We start from the raw sequence: 26,388 nt of genomic DNA, 5'->3' as shown, positions 1-26,388 counted from the left end.
TTCATGTTACACACAAAGATGGAAAAGTTGTCAGACGTGTTTGGTGCAATTCATATATAAATTTAAAAAAAAACAATCAAATAGATAGCACCCACAGACAAATTCTTCAGCAGAGGCACTAAAGAATAGTATAACACAGAGGAAAATCTAAATGCACATAGTTTGCAATGGTGGAATACTGCTAGGTTTGTTAGGAATGTATGTTGACTACATGTTGTTTCAGCAATAATAAATAAATAAGAAGTCAGCAAGCACCATACATTGTGTAGTTTAATAAACTACACGTCTAAAACATGTAGTGTTGCAATACATGTGTAAAACTGGACATTACATAGACAGAATCCCTGCATTTCACTATTGTAATGTTTTGTTCCTCATAGAGCTGTGGTGAAACACCTAACCTGGAATGTGATTTCCCTTGAAAAACAAACAACAGATAAATATAGTTCCTTCATTTTTAAATTCATTGTAAATTGTAAATGACTTAATCTATTCTTTTTAAAAACCCAATAAAAAGAGAACACCGGTTCACACAACACAGTCTCAATCCAACAACCAACTCACTCCTTGTTCTAGAAAGATACCTTTTGAGTCCTTGCCTCTTTTTGGTGATACAGATGACATGGAAAAACCTGAGCCTCAAAATACATCCCAAGGGGCAACTCCACCCAGGACATGAAAAGAGATGCGCTGGGATGTGGCGGCTTACATTCATATTGGCATCATGGGTAAACTGCACATTCAGCACCTGAGGAGAGAGAGAGAGAGAAAGAAAGAGAGAGAGAAAGAGAGAGAAGAAGAAGAAGAAGAAGAAGAAGAAGAAGAAGAAGAAGAAGAAGAAGAAGAAGAAGAAGAAGAACAAGAAGAAGAAGAAGAAGAAAGAAGAAGAGGAAAGAAGAAGAAGAAGAAGAGAGAAAGAGAGGGGCCATGCGTGGCATGCATATTGTCTTGTTTACCATCTTGCTTAATGGTGCAAGATGAGACCAAGAAAGAGAGAGAGAGAGAGAGAGAGAGAGAGGAAAGAGAGTCTTTCCTGGATGTCTCCATCAGAATGGGGACGGAGGCCGGAATGTGCCTGTGAGTGCTGAGTCCCCAAACACGCTGGCGTAAGAGGCCTTCAGGAACTGCACATAGTTCTGCAGGCTGCGATTGGTGCTGTCTGACTGCTCCAGACGATCCTTCACATCCTGGAGCCTGCTCTGGTATCGCCTCTCCGCCTGTGAGAGGAAAAAAGTAAACATGCATGAGATAATTATTCCACTCACAAATCTGTCACAAAACACAGTGGAATAGACATCAGCAAACTCAGATTAGTATTGAACTAAATGATGTCGTTCCTCTTGCTAAGGAATGCATTGTCTTCACAGAGACCAATGTGGTAAGACATAGCAATTTTGAGTAGTAAATTGAGTAGCATCAGACTACAATGTTAGAGTCGTTTTGTGATGGAATGTTGAGTAAGTGAAGAGAACACTGTGTCATGTCAGCAGTTTTGTTTTGTGATATCTGAGTGATTGCTGTAAGGAGAATGAGACTTGAAGGACATTGCCAAAGGCACCAAGAACTGCCAGCCAGCAACCTGGTGCTGTGGGAACCATCATGAGGGTGTCGGTTAAGAGGACGTCCCACAGTAACATATGTGGACATACTCAAGAAAGACGCGGGAGCCCAGAGTACCAGCGAACTGAAAAGATGTATGGAGAATCGAGATGACTGGAAGCAACGATGGAAGGCTTGTCTGAGTACGACTGTTAAGAAATTCTCTGCATTTATACATGTATTATTGAAAATATACAGTGTGATAAAAGTGTAACCTGTAGTTAGGATTTTTGCTTTCTGTGTTTCTGGTTAAACTCTGTTGTTCTGTGAGCTCTTGCTGTGAATTATGTGACATCTGTACCAGGAGGAGACATCTCTCCCAAGGTTGTCCCAGACGAGTTACCACTTAGCAGAACTATGACCTTTTATGTTTATTCTTCCTGTTAGCTGAACTATGACCTTGTATGTTTATTCTTCTTTGACGTGTTCTCCATCAGAGAGGGCCTCCTTGGAAGGGCTCCATCAGAGAGGGCCTCCGGAAGGAGAGACAGACAGACCAAATATAGTAGTTTCTTCCTGTCTTTGTGTGTCTCCTATTTCCTTCTACATATGCATTTTCAGGAAAGATGACGTTAGTGTTTACTTGTTAGGAGCAAATAAAGGCATGTCCCCGCTGTCAGCAGACGGGGCTTGTATCAGGACTGTAACATCTCTGTGATGAGCAAGATCCCCATTCTGCTGCAGAATGGTAAATGCTATCTCTGTCTCCTGTGTGGGTTTTCTTTCAGGTTTGTTTTGATAAGGTGATACAGTGAATTTATTCACAACGACCTAGAGAGAGATAGAGAAAGAGAGAGCCTACCTCCTCTTTGGTCCTCCGGAGCTGACTCAGTTCTGTGGAGGTTCTGTTCAGCTGGGCCTCCAGCTCCAGAACCTTGGTCTGGGTCGACCTCTCCTTGGACGCGGCTTTATCTCTGGTGTGATTCACCTTTTCATAGTTCACACACAACAGCAAAAATTATTAGAGAAAGTCAATAACAAGGAAGTCCGAAAACCACTTGTACTGTACATACAGCACTTGCTTAGGCAGTGAAAAATAGGAATGGCCATGAAAAGCTGAAACTACAGTTTGTCATGTTTGATTTGAAGTTGATTTCAATGCAACTACCTGTAACAGGAGTAACTTGACATGTGGTTTTTGTATCTGTGTGACTATGCATATACCTCTTGTGGGGTCTATAACAAGCACTCAGTACCATGTGTAACAACCATGGCATGCATATCTACATGTGTGGTGTAAGTGATGCGCGCCCATCAGGGCTTGACACTGGCACCTGCCAACCGGCCAAATGCCGGTAAAACTTGGCTGCGGCTAGTCATACCTTCAGTGTCACTAGCCAATTTGGCTGGCAGCTTATTCCTTGGCATGCGAATCATAGTACCCTATTCTGCCCGTATGAATTGTTTGTATTTAAGTTAATGAAAAAGCTCAGTAACTCTGTTTCTATTTGCTTGATATATTTCCATGCAGAAAGCTAAACATTCATCTTGCTTGAGCACCTCATCTTCTGAGGTTAGACATACACTATCATGATAAAGATTATATATATATATATATATATATATATATATATATATATATATATATATATATATATATATTACATACAGGATATATATATATATATATGCATGTATGTATAAAACTTGTGGCTAGTGGAACACCTGAATGGCTAGTGACTATGGCCGGTGAGTGAAAAAGTTAATGTCAAGCCCTGGCGCACATCCAGTAAAACAGGTGCTGGATCAAACAAACGTGCGTAAAAGAAGAAAGAAAAATCCGCACACTGTTGCTGCTCACTGATTTATTGAACACAACGGCCGATTTATTGAACACAACGTTTCGAAGACCACCTGAGGTCGAAACGTTGTGTTCAATAAATCCGTGAGCAGCAACTGTGTGCGGACCTTTTATGCATATCTAGGTACCTGCTTGCGGGCATCCTCCAGGGCCTCCTCCAATTGGTGGGTGAGGAGGGTGCACTCACGAGACTTGTCCTCCAGGCGCATCTGATTGGTGTTAATGGTCTCCTCTCGTTTGGCAATCACTTGCATGAGCTCACGGTTCTGGGCAACTGACTCCTCTAGCTTGCTGTTAGCAAAGAGGAATAATGTTTCATACAATAGAATTAGACCCAGACGTCAATTGTAAAAAACATACACAGTGCAAACAAAGAAAGAGAAAATATAAGTGTCACCCAGCAGACAGTAAATGTGTGTACACTTTCAATAGATTTTTGATGTACAGACCCAAATTGAGAATGGTCTCTATGTAACCAAATCATGAAAAATAAGCAGGGGGCAGGGGCCAGCCATGAATGGTACCTTGGGAGCAACGCCTGGTGAGTCACCATTGGTGGCCACACTATACCCAAGGTACCTTAGCAGCACTACCTTCTGTCATAGTAAATTTTATATAAAAATGTATATTTTATAGACCCCCCCCCCCCCCACCTCTACATCTTGATACTTAATGTCATTTTAGTGTTAGACAAATAACATGCTGTTTATGACCTAATGGTCATGTGATGTGTATCCAGGGTGGAGGTGGGTGGGTGTTGATCATTGACTTTGTAATACTCCTGCCTCCCTTCTTGGGAATTTGTTCATAGATTTAAAAAAAACAGTGAATCAGAAAAAAAGAGTAAAACAAAAAGAAAAGTAAAAAAGTAGCTCCCAAATAACCCTTCACTTTAGCCTAATAAACTAGCCCCACCCGCCAGCGGACACAATTATTTTTTGCCTGCGAGTGGGTCTAGCCTCGGACAATGCCCCAATGCCCTGAATCTGGCAGACCAATCACAACGCAGGAGACTTGTTTTGAATCTTTGGATGCAAAACGGACAGGGTTTTGAGTAAATGACTACAAAGCGTTGGCCAATAGGCACAGACACAGTTTGAAAAACAACGGATTGTTTCCATCAACAATCTTTCGATGTGTCATTCATTGGGGCCAGACTAAATTACACATTTAATCACACAATTAGGCTGGTTTATCAGGCTACCTTCACATAGTATTTACTTGTAATCCCCAATTTACTTGTATTCCATTCCTTTGGCCAGACACATGTTCTTCATTAAAACCAATCACCGACAAAAACTGATGATGCAATCTATGGGCCGGCCGGTAACTCAGACATCTGGCTTTCTCTTATGAAGTCAGAGTAATCTGTGGTGCGTTCAAATATGCGACCTTGCATCCTCCACTTGTGCTTGTGGCCTCGCACCAGGAAGTAATATGTCGTGATGACATCACTGACAACAGCATTATATTTCAATATCTCGCAAAGGCTCAATTGCAAAGTCATTTTCTCATTTGCGAAATGGATGGTGAATGAAGAATTGTCTCCCAAAAATTGTTGTGGCTAGGCTGACAGCGGGGAAACTTAATTGTTTTCTCCACGGAGGCGGGGCAGCAGCAAAACGTGACGAAACAAGCCCAAGTGGAGGACGCAAGGTCGCATATTGGAGTGCACCCCACGTGTGATGTTACATGGGGATGTTGTGATGTCATCATGTACTGACCGGTCCAGGGCCTCCACCCGGTGCTGCAGCTGCTTGTTTTCCTCCAGCAGCACCATGTTCTTGTGCCTCACCATCTCCAGCTGACCCGTCTGCTGCTCTAGCTGCAGAGTAGCATTACATTACATTACATTGCATTGCATTGCATTACATTTGGCAGACGCTTTATAACCAAAGCAACTTTCAAATGAGGACATAATCATAGCACAGAAACACATCACCGTTTTCAGCCCAGCACATGACGACGACTTTGTGCTTTAAGAAGTGAACACATTCAAAAGGCCACAAATTCATCAGATATTAGATTCCCATGTGTTGTAAAGCTCAGAATCTGCACTATAGCTATCTATGATGAACTCAATATGCCCCTGGGCCTACTTGCGGCCTGTTATTTTGTGGTCATCTCTCCCTCTCTTTCACAAACACACTCACACACACACACACACACACACACACACACACACACACACACACACACACACACACACACACACACACACACACACACACACACACACACACACACACACTCACACACACACACACTCTCAAGTTTCTACCTTCATGCGCAGGTCTGCCAGGGCGTTGGTGAACTCGGTGAGCCTCCTCTCCTGGCTCTTCTCGTGGTCGCGAGCCTCCTGCAGCTGGAGCTCTGACCGCCTTAGAGCCTCAGGCAGCGGCTCCAGCTCCGACAGACGCTCCATCAGACCCTTCTTCACCTGCAGAGGACATCACATTAGGTTAAAAGTCACCTACTACAGAGGACATTACATTAGGTTAAACTTCACCTACAGAGGACATTACATTAGGTTAAACTTCACCTACAGAGGACATTACATTAGGTTAAACTTCACCTACAGAGTACATTACATTAGGTTAAACTCTATTGTAGAGAGTAGAATATCATTTATTGATCCAGAGGGAAATTAAGGTGTCAAGCAGCATACATACATAAATACGGAAGAAGACACAACGACACCACACACAGCATTGCACATATATCCACCGTACATATATTTACAGGTCAGATCTCCCCATCTCTCTATTGTCATTACACATGGACAGAGGACACAGGGTAACAAAACACAGTAAACATGAGTGTAGAGAGAATATACTATAATAAAAACTATAATAAACTATAATAACCAAATGTGGAGGTTATATACAAGAGTGATTCTACGAATCGACTGCGCTTTTGGCAAAAGCAAAATGTCAATTATCAGTATTTTTTTTTTTTCAAATAAATGACCTAGATGTTTACATAGTGTATATATTTAAGTTTCCAAACAGATAAATTGCCAAGCTTAATCTTAAATAATTTGATAAATACGCTAATGAAAGTAACATTTGCTTGACTATTTTATCAACAGTGTTATGGAGAAATACTGTCATTTCAAACTGAAAATACTTCAGAGTTGAAACAACATACGTTTGAAAGTGCTTATGTCCCTTAAAGTGATACTGTGCCATTTTTGGAAATGAACTTATTTTACACCTCCCCTTGAAATGATAGGCTTTTACCGTTCTCCTGTACTTCCAACCGTTTTCTAGTTATGGCAGTGCACATTTCACCTCCAAGCTAACAGTTAACATTGAGTCCTATGAGACCAGTTAGCCGCGAGCTGGTCTCATAGGACTCAATGTTAACTGCTAGCATGGAGGTAAAATTTGCACTGCCATACCCAGAGAACGGTTGAAAGTACAGGAGAACGGTAAAACCCTATTATTTTACTCAAGGGAAGGTGTAAAATAAGCTTATTTCCAACAATGGGACAGAATCACAATAATGTTGTCATTAATCTGTGCAACTTATATAGAAAATGTGATTGTTGAGCTTCATAAGTAGGATTTTATGGTTCACTGTGATACAGACTGACACATTTTTCATTATAAATCCCTGTAACGTCTGATTTGCATTTAGTCACCCTCCTTACACAGGACTTCCTTCTCCAGAGATAATCCTGAGTGTCTGCTCATAGGATTTTTTCAACACATAAGGGATCAATAGCACAAAAACACTTTCGAAACAGTCAACCGTGTTACTCAACTGTGTTACGGTCAACAGTGCAGGGGAACAAGTCGGCACTTTTTTTAGGAGAAAAAACAGAGCAGACAAACCCATCTCCCTAGAACACAAATTATTTTGTTTGTTTGTCTGTCAATATGGAGATAAATTGGCAAAAACATACTCCTCCTCAACTGTCATAGCTGATGCGTAACACCATTGACGGTAACACGGCTTGACATTTCAGCCATTTTTATGGTGTTGTGCTAACTGAGGACCTCAGAAGTTCCACCACAACACCTTAAAGGGACACTGTGCAGGAAATGGTCAAAAAAGGTACTGCAACTAAGCTGCTTATTGAAATTGGGCTGCCTATTGCCAAATTTGATCTTTACATGAAAGTTTACTAAATATTAAACACATATTTTCTAGCATGGTCCAAGTACAGTCATTTTTGCAGCTAAAAATGTCTAATTTTGGAAATTCAAAATGGCGGACCATGGAGAAGATCCCCCTTTTCATGTATGAAAAGTGCAATTTTTCCAGTCATAATGAATACTTAGAATTTGATACTGGTGCTAAGTATTCATGAAAAAGGTAACATTAGTGAATGGGCAGCATGAATTCTGGAAGTAAACAACTAAAAATCTCACACAGTGTCCCTTTAATGAATTCATGTATTTGTATGCTTTATCTGTGTTTTTCTACATGTGATTTCTAATTCAGATTCTTATGAATATGTTGATAACACAGTTAACAGGCAATTTTCCCGCTATGAGAACATGAAAAAGAATGGATTAAATTATGGAAGGATGGAGCTCAAAACTTACCAAAAAGTCTTCCCATATCCTGCCAAAGAGGTTATGACATCACGTGATGTTATTCGTATGGTCTAAGACCAAACCATTACTGATTTATGGAGGGGGTTTCAGACCCGGTGACACGGTTAACCCAGTTTTCGTGGACACACACAAAATGGCAAATTTCATGTATAATGGAAAGGACAGTGGTCTTTCTGACAGTTTTGTCATATTGTGATGATTACTGTGAATCAACATTGTCTTGGGCAAAACAAGTTTCTTTACATGCTAATCAGGGCTTTGAACCGTTATTTTTTTCCAAACGTTCCGTTCCGAACAGAAACGGAATTATAACGTTTCCGGTTATGAGTTCCACCAATAAATTGACGTTCCCGAACCGGTTAGAACAAAAAAATATTGTTCCCGGAACGGTTAATTTCGTTCCTGTCAGCTGATTACTCCCCATAGGCCTAACTGACGGTAATTAACCAAGAAAGACGGAAGTGCAAATGAGTCAGCCTACTTCCAAACTGTTTATTCAAGCAAATATCCCCCAGAATTGTATCGTTCAGGGACGACCTAAGCGGAGAATAAACCTCAATGATGAAAATGCGTGCTCCACGCTGACTTGGGTCACGGGGACGCTATGATGGACATTGTGAGTTTGTGCATATTTGAAGCGGCCATGGATGCACAATAATGTTGAACATTCTCGGTGCACTTTACACACGCTTCTCTGCAATATACCTGTATTACAATGATACAATGGAAACTCTGCCCTTTTGTATGACAGTGGTTTCTCTTATTTAAAATGTGGAGTGGAGACTTTGTAATCCACAGCTCTCTCTCCATTCAGTCAGAGAATGTCACAGGAAAATAATTACTTTTTTTTTAGTTTGAGGAACGGTATTAACCGGTATTAACCGGTTACCATTATTTTTAAATAAGTGTTTCCGTTCCAGAACATAAAAAATAATAACGGTTCCGGTTTCGTTTCTGTTCCCTGTAAAATATGAAAAGTTCCCGGTTTTCGTTTTCGTTCCTTGAACCGGTTCAAAGCCCTGATGCTAATATGAAGACTGAATCTGACATTCGGAAAACAGGACGGCATGAAAACGCCCAAAACCAGTATTAAATATTCATTTTTGCTGAGGGAAATAATGCCATGTCTACACTTTCTGTATTATATGAAAGATAAATGTGTGCCAATGTGTGTTGTGTGTTGACCATTTTTGTGGCCGTATAGACCATGCAATGGTTCAATAAAGGGATTTTAAAAGTCAAAAGTCACCTGCTCGATCTCCTGGTCCAGCTCCTCCCGCATGGCCTTGGCCTCCCGCTCTGCCTTGTCCAGCCGCAGACTGTAGTCGTCCGCCTCCAGACGGGTCTTCTGCAACTGCAGTAAGGGGACAGACGGGTCGTTTTACTGAACTGAACACAACTGAACAGAACTGCTTGTTTAATACATTGATGCCTGAAACACCTACACAATGCCTAAGACTTTATTTGGCAAGACGTCAGTCAGCACGTAAAAACCTAAATACAGAAGCACTCTGAAGCATAAAAAAAAACATGAACAAAATTATGTTTAAAAGCTAAGACCCTCATCTTACATGTTCATTTGGCAGCAACACATTTAATTTTAAAAAAAGCTAGGGTCAATGTTGCACTACGCCCACCATCTGGCATCAATGAGTTAAACTGCAGACGGAAAGGCAAAAATGACAAAGAATGATTTTGTGTGCCACTTGCTTTTGACAGTGGGCGGCCCTTCAGATGTATGCTTTCTTAGATCAAAGATGCTGTACATACTATACGCATCTCATGTTGTTCAAGTCACTTGGATGCAAGTGTGAAGACAATATGGTCAGAGACCTGACAAGATAAAGACATCATGATATACACTCGCCTCCAAAAGAGTTGTCGGCTATCCATCTGTTTGGAATAACAGCTAATAACCTGACTTTCAATTAATCACTTGGCTTCAGAAGTCACTCATATGAAAGCTACAACCCTCCCGAATGAAAATGTATGTACAAAAATAAATTTCATGCACCAACGAAAGATTGACCCTTTATTGAACACAGACAGGGCAGATTTTGACAAGACAAAAGTTTTGTCGCCTATCGAACATAATGTGAAAATGAGCAGATAAGTCACTTCAAATACGCAGATTGGGTGTCATACTTAATCACTGAATCACTCTCACCTCTCCAGAAAATCAACTTTGGCCTTAGGTGTATGTTTAGGGTCATTGTAATCATGGAAAGCAACACAATGAAAATCAATGGAGTTCAATGAGAGATGGTGACATATTCGCTATTCGTAGAGCAATACATGTTTAACTTCAAGATTTAATCAATGATAAAAGCCCTCAAACACCTGCAGCATGCATGCAGCTCCTCATAAGAGCTGTATCTGTACCATGTTTCACTTTATGCACCATTTCTCTTTTTTCATATTCTTCATCTCCAACACCATATAGTTTTGATGCTATCAGTTCTAAAATGGTTGATCTTGGGATCTTGACTTCAGAGTACGAGTCCCATTAGCCTTCATTTTTGTCAGAATTAGGCCTGACATACTCTTGGTTGGCTTTTTTGAGACAGGACAGTGGGAGAGACTTCTTTGGTGTTAAAAGGTGAGCAATCTGGAAAAAATGCATGGTGCCTAAAGTCAAACATGGGAGGGATACAGCTCTTATGTGGAGCTGCATGCATGCTGCTGGTGTGTGAGGGCTTTTATCATTGATTACATCATTAAGTTAAAAATGTATTGCTCTACGAATAGCAAATATGTCACCATCTCTCATTGAACTCCATTGGTTTTCATTGTGTTGCTTTCCATGATTACAATGACCCTAAACATACACCTAAGGCCAAAGTTGATTTTCTGGAGAGGTGTGAGTGAATCAGTGATTAAGTATGACACCCGATCTGCGTATTTGAAGTGCTTTGAAGTGACTTATCTGCTTATTTTCACATTATGTTCGATAGGCGACAAAACTTTTGTCTTGTCAAAATCTGCCCTGTCTGTGTTCATTAAAGGATCAATCTTTCTTTGGTGCATGAAATTTATTTTTGTACATTCATTTTCATTCGAGAGGGTTGTAGCTTTCATATGAGTGACTTCTGAAGCCAAGTGATTAATTGAAAGTCAGGTTATTAGCTGTTATTCCAAACAGATGGGTAGGCGACAACTCTTTTGGAGGCGAGTGTACTGTAGAGCCATTGCTAGCTGTGAGATGGAGTATGGAGAACAGATATTGTGCCATGTTGACTAAAATGGCTGAGAGTAGTGTCTGCCCTTCCCAGCAAATACTGTATATGGTCCTGAAACTTGGGGAAGTGTGGCTCTGAAGAAGATTACGGCAATACAGACAGTCTGAATAGCTGATAATGACCCTCTTTTGGCAATTGCTACTAATCTGCCCCATCATCACCACATTTCCACAGCTGCAAATTGGACCAAATGGCTCTCCATCTCCAACATAAAGGCCCCCAGTTTGTATGTACACCAAGTGAGGGAGGGGTTGTTATCCATGCAGTAAATGTGTGAAGTTAACAGGTTAGGGAGGGCGATACCTGTGATTTGTAACCGATTTGTACCTGTGATTTGTAGCTGTCCACCAGACTCTCGTACTGCTTGACCGAGCTCTTGACCTGCTGCACCTCAGACTGGGAGAGAGCCAGCTTCTCCTCCAGTGTGTTTAGAGTAGCCTGAGTACAGAGGGACAAGCAGGTTAAGAAGTTTAGTTCAGTAGGCCAACTAGTATGACTTCTTTTTGGAGCTGGGAGCTCTTCCAGAAGCTCTAAAATGTTAACCTTTCTTTAACCAGGAAGTGGTCCTGTTGAGTTTCAATAACTCTTATTGCCAGGTCCAGATGTCCTAAGTCCAGATGACCTGGACGAATGAGAACCTTCACAGACAAGCACAGCCTCATTATGTTTTTATGTTAAAGGCATATGTCGCTAAGCTAGTGAAAGTCAATGGATCCGTGTAGCATGCTACAATGCTACACGGATCCATTGACTTTCACTAGCTTAGCGACATATTCCCTCTTTTAACTTGCCTTACAGCAAGACAACGCTTAACATGAAAAATAAGACACTTTACCACCTTTATAAACCCTGGCCAACGATTTTAACTGTATTAAGCCCCAAAATAGTGGCATACCCCTTTAAGAAAAAGGTTGGGAACCACTGGTTAACCCATTGACGCCTAAGGCACCTGCAAAAAAGGGTGCTGATGAATGCCCGAGACCTTTTTAAGAAAAGCTGCCCTCAGCCTATAAAAACTTAAATATCTCAGCTTCTCAAGCACATAAAAATATGCACTAAGTTGCATTTAAACGCTACGACCCTCATCTCTCATTAGAATGTGTTCATTCATCTCAAACAAACAGAGATTTTGAATAAAGTTGTCTCAAATCTCATGAGCCTGAATGTTGCGTAATGCAGCTCCAGGCGCCAGGGCCAGTGTTGCGCAACGCAACATCAGGCATTAATGGGTTAATGGGAGTGCCAGGGTCCAGTCCAGGAGCCCAAGAAGAGCTTGCTGCCTGCCCAGTGCCCACCTTCAGGCTCTGGTTCTCCAGCCGGGCGGAGGTGCTCTCGGTGGTGAGGCCATGGAGCCGGTCCAGCAGCCCCTCCCTCTCCGCTCGAGACTTCTCCTCAATGTGCTGCAGCTGCTCGGTTAGATCTGCTATCCTCCTATATGGGGGATTACATTACATTACATTACATTACATACATTGCACTGGCTTTCATTTATTCAAAGTGACTTAGAGTTATTATTTTTCAGGGTATTGGTTACAGTCCCTGGAGCAATGTGGGGTTAGGTGCCTTGCTCAAGGGCACTTCAGCCATGGATGGAGATGTAGGGAGAGGTCAGGGGGGATCCGAACATGCAATCCCTAGATTGAAAGACTCTCTAACTCTCTAACCACGGCTGCCCCGGGTATTCACATCAATTAAGGTACAATTTTTGTTCACATTTCCATGTTACAAGTGTGCAACAACAACAAAAATGCACAACCATTAACATCACTTACTCTTAGATTTGATATTCTCCTAAATGACACACGGTATCATGTCATATATTATTATCCAGGTAAAGTGAATGAAGTCTGCAACACAGCTTGTCTTCTGTTAAATTTAATAGTAAGAGCGCAACCCTCAGGTCTTCTTCAAGCAGACTTTATTCACTTTACCTGGATTATTGCTTTTATCGTCCTGCACCTGACCCATCGGGTGGGATGTGCACACATCTACTCCTCTGAACATATAATATTATTGTGTAATAACAATAGCGGCTGCTTGGCCCTTAAATAGAAGTATTCAGCTAAAATAATCAGACAGAGACATGGCTTATAACAAGGAAAAGGAGAAATAGAAAAGAGGAAAACTGGTGTGCATCCTGGAAAGCGTAGTTGCTAATTATATTAGCTACTTTGTTGGTTGTAATGCAATTTCTCATTCTCAACAGCTAACAACTACGCTTTCCAGAAATGCACCCCTGCTTTGTTAGGTCATGGCTGTGATCACCTGTTGAGTACTGAGATCTCCATCTCCATCTGGCTCTTGTCCTTCACCTCCTTGGCGTGCCGGTTGCTCCAGTTCTCAGCAGCGGCCACCGCATCAGCCAGCTGAGCCTCCTAGAGAGAGAGAGAGAGAGAGAGAGAGGGAGAGGGAGAGAGGGGGAGAGAGAAAGGTAGAGAGAGAGAGACAGAGAGAGAGAGAGAGAGAGGGGGAGAGAGAAAGGTAGAGAGAGAGAGACAGAGAGAGAGAGAGAGAGGGGAGGGAGAGAGGGAGAGGGGGAGAGAGAGCGAGAGAGAGAGCGAGAGAGAGAGAGAGAGAGAGAGAGGGAGAGAGAGAGAGAGAGAGAGAGAGAGGTCACCACCAAAACAACCTGGTAGCCTTCAGTAATCCACACTTCACAAAGACAAATAATGTAATATATCAAAAGATGTAACTTTTAATGTTTTTGCTTCATTCAGAATCCTACAATCAGCAGAAGAGAATGAATGCACTTCGGCACCCTCTTCCCATTCCTACTCCCCTCATCCTCCCCCACATCCCCACCCTCCTCTTCCTCCCCCCATCCCCACCCTCCTCTTCCTCCCCCCATCCCCACCCTCCTCTTCCTCCCCCCATCCCCACCCTCCTCTTCCTCCCCCCATCCCCACCCTCCTCTTCCTCCCCCCATCCCCACCTTCCTCTTCCTCCCCGCATGCCACCCTCCTCTTCCTCCCCCCATGCCACCCCCACATCCCCACCTTCCTCTTCCTCCCCCCATGCCACCCTCCTCTTCCTCCCCCCATGCCACCCTCCTCTTACTCCCCCCATCCCCACCCTCCTCTTCCTCCCCCACATCCCCACCATCCTCTTCCTCCCCCCATCCCCATCCTCCTCTTCCTCCCCCCATCCCCACCCTCCTCTTCCTCGCACCATCCACACCCTCCTCTTCCTCCCCACATCCCCAACCTACTCTTCACCCCCCATCCCCACCCTCCTCTTCCTCCCCGCATGCCACCCTCCTCTTCCTCCCCCCATCCCCATCCTCCTCTTCCTCCCCCCATCCCCACCCTCCTCTTCCTCGCACCATCCACACCCTCCTCTTCCTCCCCGCATGCCACCCTTCCACCCACTGCCATCCCTACTCACTATCTCCATGAGCTGGGCGCTGAGTTGTCCGGCGGTGTCCTCGCTGCGCTCGGCGCGGTGCTTCTGTGCGCGCGTGGCCCTCTTCAGGGCCTCCTTGTCGGCGTCTGCCCGCTCCCGCAGCTCCCTCAGCTGGCCCTGCAGGTGCTCCATCTCCCCACGCTGCTGGCTGGCCGCACGCTCCAGGTTCTTAGCCAATCAGGTGAGAGAAGAGAAAGGGAAGGGATGGGTGAGTTGTAATAAAATGACGCTGAATGGATCGATGAATGAACAAGCTTAATAAAAGTGGTTCCAGCAAGTCGAACTATAAGATGGACAGAAATAATAGTTGTTGTTCTGCTCCTATGAGTCTTGTATTTGTGTTATTATTGATATTTTCCCCCATGTATACCAATAACGTACAGTATGTACTCTCAAGATCTTTACTGTTTCCAGACGTGCGATGCCATGTGTCAATTCAGTGTGTAGTTTTAACCCCTTAATACACGCCATACCTCCAGTGGCACGCTAAAATAGTCATTGAAAAGTTAACTACCATAGTACAATACTATGACATAATATAGGGCCTTTAATTCGCTACGACTTGGTCAACGGTCATTGCCATTCTGGTAACAGCACATTTATAACGCTGTGTCTTAATGGGTTAATGTGTTGCAACTTTTTTCCGTTTTGCAATGTGCAGAGAGAGAGAGAGAGAGAGAGAGAGAGAGAGAGAGAGAGAGAGAGAGAGAGACTCAATATCAGAAAATGTCTGTAAAATGCTTGTATTGGCAAGTGTTTAAAACTAGCTTTTAGGTCTCAAAATTCGAGTTCTACAATTCTAGTTCTACAGTTCTAGTTCTAGTTCTACAATTAAGATTGACATGACTGACTGGGCATTTTTACTTGAAAATAGACAAAAAATAAGCTTATTGAAATGTGTGCGGCCATCAGTTGTGCTGTGTTGTCGTCAGGTGGATAGACAGCTGACATTGCTTTTGGACAACAGCTAGAATTGTATTTTTAGGTAAGCACATAATTCTACATGTGTTCATGCACAGTTTTGATGCCCTCCTTGAAAATGCACAACGAAAATCCATGAAAATAAAGAGAATGCATAAATGAGAAGGTGAGTTCAAACTTTTGGCCTGTACTGAATGTCACCTGATCTGAACTCATTCAAACATAAATGGAAGTTTTGAAGAGATAAACTGTCAGATGTAAATATGTCATTGAAGTTTCATAATTAAAATGACCTTTCTGTGGTAAGCTTCACAGATGTTGTATTAAACTTACTCTATGCACATTTTGGAAATAACTTGTGTGTTTATTGAAATATTGTTCAAAATGTTAATTTTAAAAAGGGGTGTAGCTATTATTGCTGTGCACTGTAATCATGCTGGGATGGATGCTATACTTTCACCATTTCCATTTTAAATTTTGAATGATCTATGTAGGTTTCCTACCTTGATCTGAACGCCCAGTCTGTTATTGTCAGCCTCCTTGCTCCTCAGCTGGCCCTGCAGATGGGCCCGTGTGGACTCTAGAACTTTAGACAATTCACTGGTCGTCTTGGCATTCTCCTGTCAAGAAACATCACTGTTAAACTAGCCTGATAAACCCCAGCCTAAATGTGAGATTGGATGTGTAATTTAGTCTGGCCCCGATGAATAGTACATCCGAAGATTGTTGATGAGAACAACCTGTTGTCTTTCAAACCATGCCTGTGCCTGTGTTGGCGTCCAGCGGGTGGTGCTGGTTTACTAGGCTACTGTTAAACAGTATTTTAATTCAGTTAAGCTGATTAGATCTTACTTTTTTAACATAAGGAGCAATTCGGTTACGTCTATTTGCTCATAAAGAATGAAATATAATAGTTCTAGCGAAGAAAATAAACTATAAATAAATAAACTATTGTGTTGTCAGTTGATGTGAGACCATTATCAAAGCAGATGTTTTCTCCATGTCTAAAGATGTTAAGGGTGAGATACCTTTCCTGAATGCTATGAATTTTTTCTTGCCATACATACCAGCATTCATTTCAGCCACCGGTAGGTATTAACCAGCACAGTATTACCTTCTCATTTTCCAGAAGTGAGGTGAGTTGACCAAGTTCTTTCTCTTTGTCGTCAAGTTTAACTCGAAGTTGCTATGAAGACACAAGCAAAATGCCTTACAAGTGTGCTCAGGGAAGATGCAACTTACTGAAAAATGATTGACACATCTGTATACTTACTGAATTTTCGGACTCGATGTCTGTAACCTTCTTCAGTAAAGAATCTTTCTGCTCCAACATTCGTAATGAGTCCATCTGTTGGGATAAAAGATGCATGACTGATACATTATATTTTTTAATCCCCCTTATCGTCATGCAGTTTATTACACTCTCCTATTTGTTAGATAGATAGACTTTTATTGTCCCCAGGGGAAAATTTGTTCTCACCACCATAGCAGTCTTGTCACATACATAAGGCATTCATAACAGACACCAAAACAGCAAACACAATTGACATAGACATTGATGACAGTCACATACTACATACATACCCACTCAGATATAGACAGCACAGAACACAACATGATGACAGACACTATATACACTTTTTTGAAGAGAGCCTGCGCCCTCTGCTGGTCAACAGGTTACCTCGCGTCCGTGTTGCTCTCGGAGGAGGTGGCGGAGGGTCCGGTTGGTGCCCTCAAAAGTCTCCAGCTTCTGCAGTAGCAGCTCCTTCTGCTTAGCCAGGAGGGAGGAGTCAGAGCCAGACATCCTCTTGTCCTGTCAAAAGACCCAGAAACATTATATCCTTGTACTTTAAAGAGACACTGTGCAGGAAATGGTCAAAAAAGGTACTGCAACTATGCTGCTCATTGAAACTGGGTTGCCTATTGCCAAATTTGATCTTTACATGAAAGTTTACTAAGTAATAAACAAATATTTTCTAGTATGCTCCAAGTACAGTCATTTTTGCAGCTAAAAATGGATAATTTTGGAAATTCAAAATGGCGGACCATGGAGAAGATCCCCCTTTTCATGTATGAAAAGTGCAATTTTTCCCAGTTATAAAAATGAATACTTAGAATTTGATGGTGGTGGTAAGTATTCATGAAAAAGGTAACATTAGTGAATGGGCAGCATGAATTCTGGAAATAAACAACAAAATCTCACACAGTGTCCCTTTAAGGTATTAAAAACATTCAGCGATTACATTTACAGTTCTACACTTGAAGTGAGGAAAATCGGCCCCAGCCGTGGCACAAACAGTAGGGCACTGCACTGTTACGCTGGGGACCCAAATTTGATTTTGACCCTTGGTCATTTGCCCAATCCTCCTCCATCTCTTTCTCCCCCACTCATTTCCTGTCCCACTCTTCATTGTTCCATCCCAATAAAAAGGTGAACCCCCCCAAAATATATATTTTTTTTAAGTGAGGAAAATAACTCATTGACAAAAACAGTAAGAGCCTTTTCAGTCTCTGTCCACACTCAGTCTCTGAAATAAAGTAATGGCATGGAAGTTGCCATCGATCATATTAGCGATGATGGGTTATCTAATTCCAGAGGCTACAATACTGTACAGTACCATCCACTTAATCCGCTTACTATGTGCCAAACCATATGATGTTCTTTTCTCAACACTGAGTGCTGGGTCCTTCCATTTAGGTAAGTGTGTAATGCAGCCGTGGCCTAGTAGTTAAAGAGTTGGTCTTTCAATCTAGGGGTTACAGGTTCGAATCCCCCCTGACCTCTCTCTACATTTCCATCCATGGCTGAAGTGCCCTTGAGCAAGGCACCCAACCCCACATTTCTCAAGGGACTGTAACCAATACCCTGAAAAATAATAACTGTAAGTCGCTTTGAATAAATGAAAGCATCAGCTAAGTGCAATGAAATGTGATGTAATGCAGTGCATGCCACCAACCCCGCGTTCGCTGGTGCTCCTGGACAGGCGGCTGACAGTGTCCCTGAGGGCCGACACCTGCTTAGCGGCCGCCGTGCCGTCCATCTCCGCTTCCAGAAGCTTCCGCAGCAGCAGGTCCTTCTCCTGCGCCAGGCTCTCCTTCTCCAGCCTGACACGCACACGCACGGTTCAAGATCAGTCAGTTCAATGTCATTGTATATTTTATTGTTAAGTTCTCTTCCCAAATGTAAGTGTAAGTCCAAAGTTTCGCATCATGTCTCTAATACAGAGCACATAAAAAAAGAAAAAAAAGAATGCTTTTCAAAATGCTCATGTCCCAGGGATCTTTCAAGTTGGAGAGAAAAGCTCTACATCAAGTGCTTTCTACATTTTAAAACCCTTCAAGAAAAGTGTCTTCTGTAATTTAAAAAAATGCCAATATGTCCTGTGTCCTGTGGTTATAAAGCGTCTGCCAAATGCAATGTAATGTAATAATGTCCAGTTTCTGCCATTTAATTGAATGTCAGTCTTTCTATACATTACATGAAAAAAGAGCACGGAAAGGGTATAAAAAACAAATACATTTGAAAATCCCTGTTTCTATTTTGGGGCCAGTCCTCCTTGGTCTATACATGTGTAAGATGTATACATGGGTGTTGATGACTCGTGTTCACCTAGTTAAATCGGATTCCTCCAGCATCTTCTCCATGGACACTCGGAGGCGGGAATTCTCCTTCTCCGTGACCTCCAGCTCTTTGGTGACCTCCGCCAGTTCTGCTTCCTGTTCGGCGATGACCCGCTGGGTGACATTTAACCTCTCAGACTGACGCTCCAGGAGCTGCTCCTTTCTGCGCAACTCCACCTAAGGACACACACACAAGCACCTTTGGTGACGAGTGATCATAGAGATGCTCAAAACAGTCATCTCTCCAACTTCGTGTTGTTAATCACAAAGGCCCATTTCACCCTTTAGAACACCTTAAAAAAATAAGAATTGATCGAATAACAAGCCGGGAAATAATATATACTGTTCATTATGGTTGACAAGCAAACACATTCATTACTTTGTGAATAATCAGTAATCACCACACAGTAATGCTGAGGGCCAGAGACAAAGCCTTCAGAGCAGGAGACGTAGCTGGCCAAAAAGCAGCAAGGGCAAACCTGTCCCAGGGCATCAGGAAAGCAAAAAAGGAATACTCGGACAAAATAACAACACACTTCAAAGACAGCAGAGATGCACAGAGCCTGTGGCAGGGCATACAGGCCATCACGGACTATAAGCCCGCACCACGAAGCTGTGACAACAACACCTCTCTGCTAAACGACCTGAACAGTTTCTTTGCCCGTTTTGAAGCACAAAATGACACTCATCCACAGAAAACTCCCCCTCCCCCCCATGATCAACCCCTGTACCTGTCCTCTGCCAGTGTGAAGAGGACACTGGCCACCATCAACCCACGCAAAGCAGCTGGCCCAGACAACATACCTGGCCGAGTGTTTGAAGGATTGTGCAGAAGAGCTGAAGGATGTCTTCACAGACATCTTTAACATCTCTCTGGAGCAAGCAGTCATCCCATCACTTTTCAAAGCTGCTACCATCATACCCGTGCCGAAGAAAGCATCACCATCATGCTTCAATGACTACCGTCCTGTAGCACTGACGCCCATAATCATGAAGTGCTTCGAACGGCTAGTCCTGTCACACATCAAAGCCACCCTACCCCCCACCCTGGACCCCTACCAGTTCGCATACCGAGCCAAGCAATCCACGGAGGATGCAATCTGCTCTGCCCTCCATCCAGCCCTCACCCACTTGGACAATAAAGACTCATATGTGAGAATGCTGTTCATTGACTTCAGTTCAGCATTCAATACCATAATACCACAACAACTCATCAGAAAACTGGACAAACTAGGTTTCAGCACCTCCCTCTGCAACTGGCTGCTGGACTTCCTGATGCAGAGACCACAAGCAGTACGGGTAGGGAATAACACCTCAAGCACCCTGACCCTGAGCACGGGGGCTTCGCAAGGTTGTGTTCTCAGCCCCCTGCTGTTCACGCTGCTGACACATGACTGCACAACGACCCACAGCACTAACCATCTAGTGAAGTTTGCGGATGATACAACACTGGTGGGCCTCATCACTAAGGGAGATGAGACCCACTACAGAGAAGAAGTAGACCTGCTGGCCAGATGGTGCAAAGACAACAACCTCCTGCTGAATGTCAACAAGACCAAGGAGATTGTTGTCAACTTTCAGAGGGTCCAAAAACAACTGCCACCACTGACCATCGACGGTGATGCTGTGGAGAGAGTGAGCAGCACCAAGTTCCTTGGAGGGCACATCAGCGATGACCTCTCTTGGACCACCAACACTACATCACTGGCGAAGAAGGCCCATCAGCGTCTCTACTTCTTGCGCAAAACTAAAGAAGGCAAGTGCTACACCCTCCATCATGACAACATTCTACAGAGGAACCATAGAGAGCGTCGTGTCCAGCTGCATCACAGTGTGGGGAGGAAGCTGCACGGAGAAAAACAGGAAGACACTCCAGCGTGTTGTGAACACAGCGAAGAAGATCATTGGAGTACCACTCCCCTCCCTGCAGGACATTTACACCGCACGCCTCACCCGAAAAGCACTGATGATCATCAAAGACACAAGCCACCCTGCACACAAACTGTTCAGCTCCTCCTCCTGCCCTCTGGAAAGAGGTACAGGCGCCTCCGTTCCCGTACCACCAGGCTTGCAAGCAGCACGATGCATCAAGCAATCAAGATACTGAACACTCAACCCACTCTCCCTTCACTGTCAGCCTCTAGCCAGCCAGGCCACTGACAACGCTCCCCTCCCTCATCCCCACCACCATATCTGCGACTGAACATTCCACCTGCACTACTACATCTGTGACTGAACTTTCAACCTGCACTAACTCAAAACATGCACACCACACACACACACACACACACACACACACACACCACACACACACACACACACACACACACACACACACACACACACAACACACACACACACAAGCACACTGCACTTTCTGCACAAAACCCAAACATACACACACTGACACACAACTCATACTCACACACATACACACACACACAGGTACACACACACAGACGCACACCGCACTTTCTACCTGCACTAAACACACACACACACACACACACACACACACACACACACACACACACACACACACACACACACACACACACAAAACACATACAAACACACACACACACACACACATACTGCTGCTGGTGTATTTAATAAAACCTTTTTTAATTATTTATTTTCTTCAAATGCTACTATTACTATGTCAGAACGCTATAAAGGACTTTTAGAAAAAGCACAACAAAATACCTCCTCTTAATGTATGTTCTCTACAAGTCTTCTGTTGTCCAGTCTTGCACTTCAAATGTCTGTATGAGCAATGTCTACGTCCATACTGTCTATGTCCATGTATGAGTACTGTCTATGTCTATACTGTCTATGTCCTTACCTAGATTAGTCTATGTCTGCATGGGAGAGCAAGAAACGCAATTTCAAATTCTTTGTATGACCAGTGCATGTAAAGAAATTGACAATAAACTTGACTTGACTTGACTTGACTTGTAATACCAGTTACGTTTTCATTAATTGGAATGACTGTATTTCCCCTAGTGCTTTTGGCAGTCTAGTTCAGTGGTTTTCAGCGGGGATCCGTGAGGGACCGCGAGGCGAGGGGGTGCTAGGGGGGCCGTGACAGGCTGGGAGGAAAAGTATAGTAAAACAATATAAATAGCGGTATTTCAATATATTAATAGTGTACACCAAAATCAACCAAAAATAAGCTTCACAATATAAGCATTAGTTAACAACTGCATAATAATAATCTATTGCATCTCTGAACATTGCTACAATTATTGTTCAATTTTTATTTGATATCTCCCAGTGGAGCACTGACTTACAGACTTGGACTTCAGTTGTGAAAGGGAATGCACACAAAAATATATGGTTAAGTGGTGGCCTCCCTGGTAAAGTTTGGGAACCCCTATACTACTAGTTCAGTGCTGATAGTATTTTTAAACGTTTTGGAGTCTCCCCCTGCTGGACATTTTCAAAAGAGGATGCAGCAACTGTACAGAACAACTGCATGTGCCAAATGTAAAGTAGAATGTAATGTAAAGTACAATTTGACAATGTTGGCTCCACATCAAGTACTTGTGCTGTACTTTTGAATGGAAAAAGTATGGATGGGGAAATGATCCTTTCTTTACCTCCTAGACAATAGAAAGAGTACAGTGACGACTACCAGACAGCATCAATAATGACACTATCCATCATCCATCCATCCATCATACCAAATGTTTTTAGTCTTAGGTACGGTCATAGCTAGAGGTTGGCAATGCCTCTGCGGCCAGCAGCTGAAACAGATCTGAATTTGGCTTCATCAAAAAAAAGAAGATAAGCCTGTTTGATTAGAATATGATGAGCAGAAAAAGAATCTCACTAGTGGCATGCTGGTGTGGGAATGTGTGGATGTGTATGTGTTTGGGTATTTGCAAGCACTTTGAGCCAACTGTATAGTTGTGATATTGTGCTATATAAACACATTTTGATTGGTTGGTTGATTTTTAATACTGGATAACTGAAGTTCATCTAACCTCCTTTAGTGTGTTGCTAAATCCAGAAAGCTACTATATGCCCATCCCTGTAAAGACAAGCACCCACCTCGCTCTTGAGCGAGCTAACCTCCGTCATCAGGCTGTCGATCTTCCTCTCGTAGTGGCTGATGCGGCCGTGGAGAGCCTCCTCCTCGTCAGTCGACAGGTCCTCCAGGCGCAGCTCTCCAGAGGTCGGTTCGGGGTCCGCCAGAGGGGTGATCTCCAGCTGATGTGTTGGTCCCTAAGTAGAGGAGCGGAGCAGAGTCACAGATTCAAGTTTTTTTGTGTCACGTCTTCTTGTGCTGGCACTATTGGTAGTGAAATGAATCTCGACTGCTCTCTTCTGTGTAGTATTAATGGTAATAAAAAATAAAAAAATGGAAAAATATAGGAATAATAAAAAGATGAAAAGATGGCCTAAATAATGCAGACATCTGAAAGGGAAGAAACTCTTGCATGGTCTCCGTCCTACACTGGATTTAGTGTGGACATTTCCCAGAGAGCCTGGAGCTTTAGAGGGTAAAAGTAGCCTGGCCTCAACCCTTCCTAATGTCTGTCCAATGATCATTTGCTTAGATATTACAGCCTGGGCCTGATGTCACTGGATGCATTGGGTAAAATCAGATAGTCATTGGGTAAAATGACTTCATGACTTCTACAGAATCCATCCCGCCCACCTGAAATCGATGTGCAATCATGCAGGTCCAGACCTTAATAAGACATTAATAATAATCAAGAATGGGCAGTTTGCAGTGCTTAGTTCATCTCACCTCCCACTTGAACATAGATGTCCGGGTGGGGACCTTCCCAGGTGGTATCCATGGCACGCGCGTCTTGACCTTTGGCGTGGGCCGCAAACCATCAGGGTCCATCTTCTTCTTCGACTGCAGGGAAAATCCAAGTAAATTTGTGCAAGCAATTACAAGAACATCTGGAAACTTTAGCAGAAACTTTAGCTTCAAGCTCTTAAATTTAGCTAACCTCTTCAACATAACTAATGATAGACCCTACATCACACTGCCTTCCCCTTTGGGAAGCTCTTCACACACTCATGGAGTCCCTCACAACATCATGCACATCATGCTTCTCCCATCCAGTGTGCCTCATCCTCTATGCTTCACTGGGATCCCCCATAGGCCATATGGCATTACTGTACAGCTCACACACAACTGGTCTGCGTCTGCTTCCGATGTCCTCACTGCACCCATCCCATCCCCCTTCTGCCACAAAGTGAAGGCGAGTAGAGTTGCCCCGTCAGGACTCAAACCCAGACGTTCAGGGGCTCTGGCCGCTACACCAAAGAGCCAGGCTCATGTAAGTGATCACAATGACCTGGATAAATTAAAATACTAATACACTACATTAACAACTTGAGGAACACATAGCATGCATGTCTGCTGCATGTCTCCCAGTGTGTGTGTGTGTGTGTGTGTGTGAGAGAGAGAGAGAGAGAGAGAGAGAGAGAGAGAGAGAGAGAGAGAGAGAGAGAGAGAGAGAGAGAGAGAGAGAGAGAGAGAGAGTGTGTACCTTTTTGGGTGAGGGGGTCTTCTGAGGCTTCACATGCACATGCACAGGTGTTTTGTCAGACACATGCACGTGCAATGGAGGAGAGGCTGGAGTGGTTCGCATCGCTTTACTCTGTAGAATAAAGGAATGAACATGAATACTATTATCCACCACATGTTCACAACCAGCCCTGGCAGGGGGCTCCCCTAGGTGCCCGCTGGTCTCTGCCTGAGGTGTCTTCCTGACTATAGGTTGTTTTTTTTCTCAGACCTAATTGAGTTTTTCCCCCCTATAAACCACGAATCAAGTGAAAAGGGAGTTTTTCCTCATCCCTGTTGCCACCAGGGGCCACATCTGAGCGCCCAAACTCAGTGTGACTATCACTTATCCTGGACCCAACCACTGTGGACCTTATGCCTTTAAGAATCCTGGGCCCAACCTATGTGGACCTTATGCCTCTACAATCTCGATCCATGTCTTCTTGCTATTCTCTCTTGTTTCTGTCTTTCTACTTCTCTTTTTAACTCCATCTTTAACATTGATGTTTTTTTCCATTTGTTAAGCACTTTGAACTGCATGCCTCGTATGATATAGTGCTATACAAATACAATTATTACAAATTATTATATTATTACATACACCTTTATTGGTAAATAAAACTGCGTGCGTTATGCTATGCTTATGTTGTTTTCAGGTCGATAATTTAACATGGATGGTCCTAATCTGGTGCTAGGTCAGGTCAGGTGTTTACATCTGTAAGTGTCATCCGAGAGCGGATGTCAACACATGTTTGTAGTAGGTCAGAGAAAACCGCTCACATATCACGTTACATTTGTGTAGACTCTACACCACAAGGCTCATTAACACAAGTCGTAAACTTAGAAACTACGGTGATATAATAATGAATTCCTGAATGGATTGCTGCCTACACTCGTTGCAAAGGGTGACACTGCAACCTCCACGACACCGCCAGACTAACTGCACGACTTCTCTAGTAAAGCCACAGCATCCTCGGATGATCTTCACACAGTTCGCTTGCCAGACACTATTATTAGCTAACGTTAGCTCTGTAACACTAGCCCTCAAGGAATACTTACGAACACAGACTACAAAAATACCGTGCTGTTGAGATGCAGGCGCGGTCACACTTACCGATCAGACGTTGTGCTCGGTAGTTAATAAAGACATATTTTGTATCAGTCGTTCTTTGTTGGAGAACTTAGTGGCTTAGTTAGCACACTTTTAGCAATTGCCTGCATAGTCCAGAAAAGCAAAAACCCTGACCTCATATGCTCAGACGTAAAACCACTCATCACTTTGCCTTACCATGAGAATAACCAGACATCCAAAATTTCGATATAAATAATTGAAGAATTTATCCTAAGCATGTCCCCTTGGTCAGAAAGTCTTGCAAAGCCGCTCTTCCGGCAGGCGTAACGCCTGTTACAGCTGATTGGTTGATTCAAAACCTTTAATGACTCCGAGAGCTTCTCATTGGTGGAATCCACTGACCTTGGTTAGCGTTCCATTTAATGTTGTCTATAGCAACGGGCACCCTGGTAACCAGCGATCCTTGTTGTAGGTTGGCAGGGATACCTTGTGATAACATTCTGCTGCGAAGGACGCCGTTTGCTTTATTTTCCTGTCAATGGTTTGATGGTTGCTGTCATTTTATATCACACGCTTTCTCTCACGGTGGCAAAAAGACATGTGACTGCCCATTGAAACAGACTCCACCTTAA

General features: G+C 43.2%; 1 protein-coding gene across 1 annotated transcript; it reads right to left on the bottom strand.

Annotated features, from left to right (window-relative positions):
* Positions 1-896: 896 nt before the first annotated feature.
* odf2a (outer dense fiber of sperm tails 2a) lies at positions 897-26,388 on the bottom strand. Its single transcript, XM_063210243.1, has 20 exons — positions 25,973-26,388; positions 24,668-24,778; positions 23,911-24,024; positions 23,208-23,381; positions 19,141-19,328; positions 18,488-18,635; positions 17,212-17,343; positions 16,804-16,878; positions 16,645-16,716; positions 16,034-16,150; positions 14,592-14,777; positions 13,473-13,582; positions 12,503-12,638; positions 11,535-11,645; positions 9,218-9,322; positions 5,682-5,840; positions 5,125-5,225; positions 3,529-3,691; positions 2,402-2,527; positions 897-1,217 (listed from the first exon to the last, which is right to left on the bottom strand). The coding sequence occupies exons 1-20, from the start codon at positions 25,973-25,975 to the stop codon at positions 1,047-1,049; spliced, it is 2,502 nt and encodes an 833-aa protein (XP_063066313.1). The 5' UTR covers positions 25,976-26,388; the 3' UTR covers positions 897-1,046.

The sequence above is a fragment of the Engraulis encrasicolus genome, chromosome 11, assembly GCF_034702125.1.
Source record: "Engraulis encrasicolus isolate BLACKSEA-1 chromosome 11, IST_EnEncr_1.0, whole genome shotgun sequence".
In the NCBI taxonomy this organism is placed as follows: Eukaryota; Metazoa; Chordata; class Actinopteri; order Clupeiformes; family Engraulidae; genus Engraulis; species Engraulis encrasicolus.
This window is presented reverse-complemented; position numbering and strand designations above follow the sequence as displayed.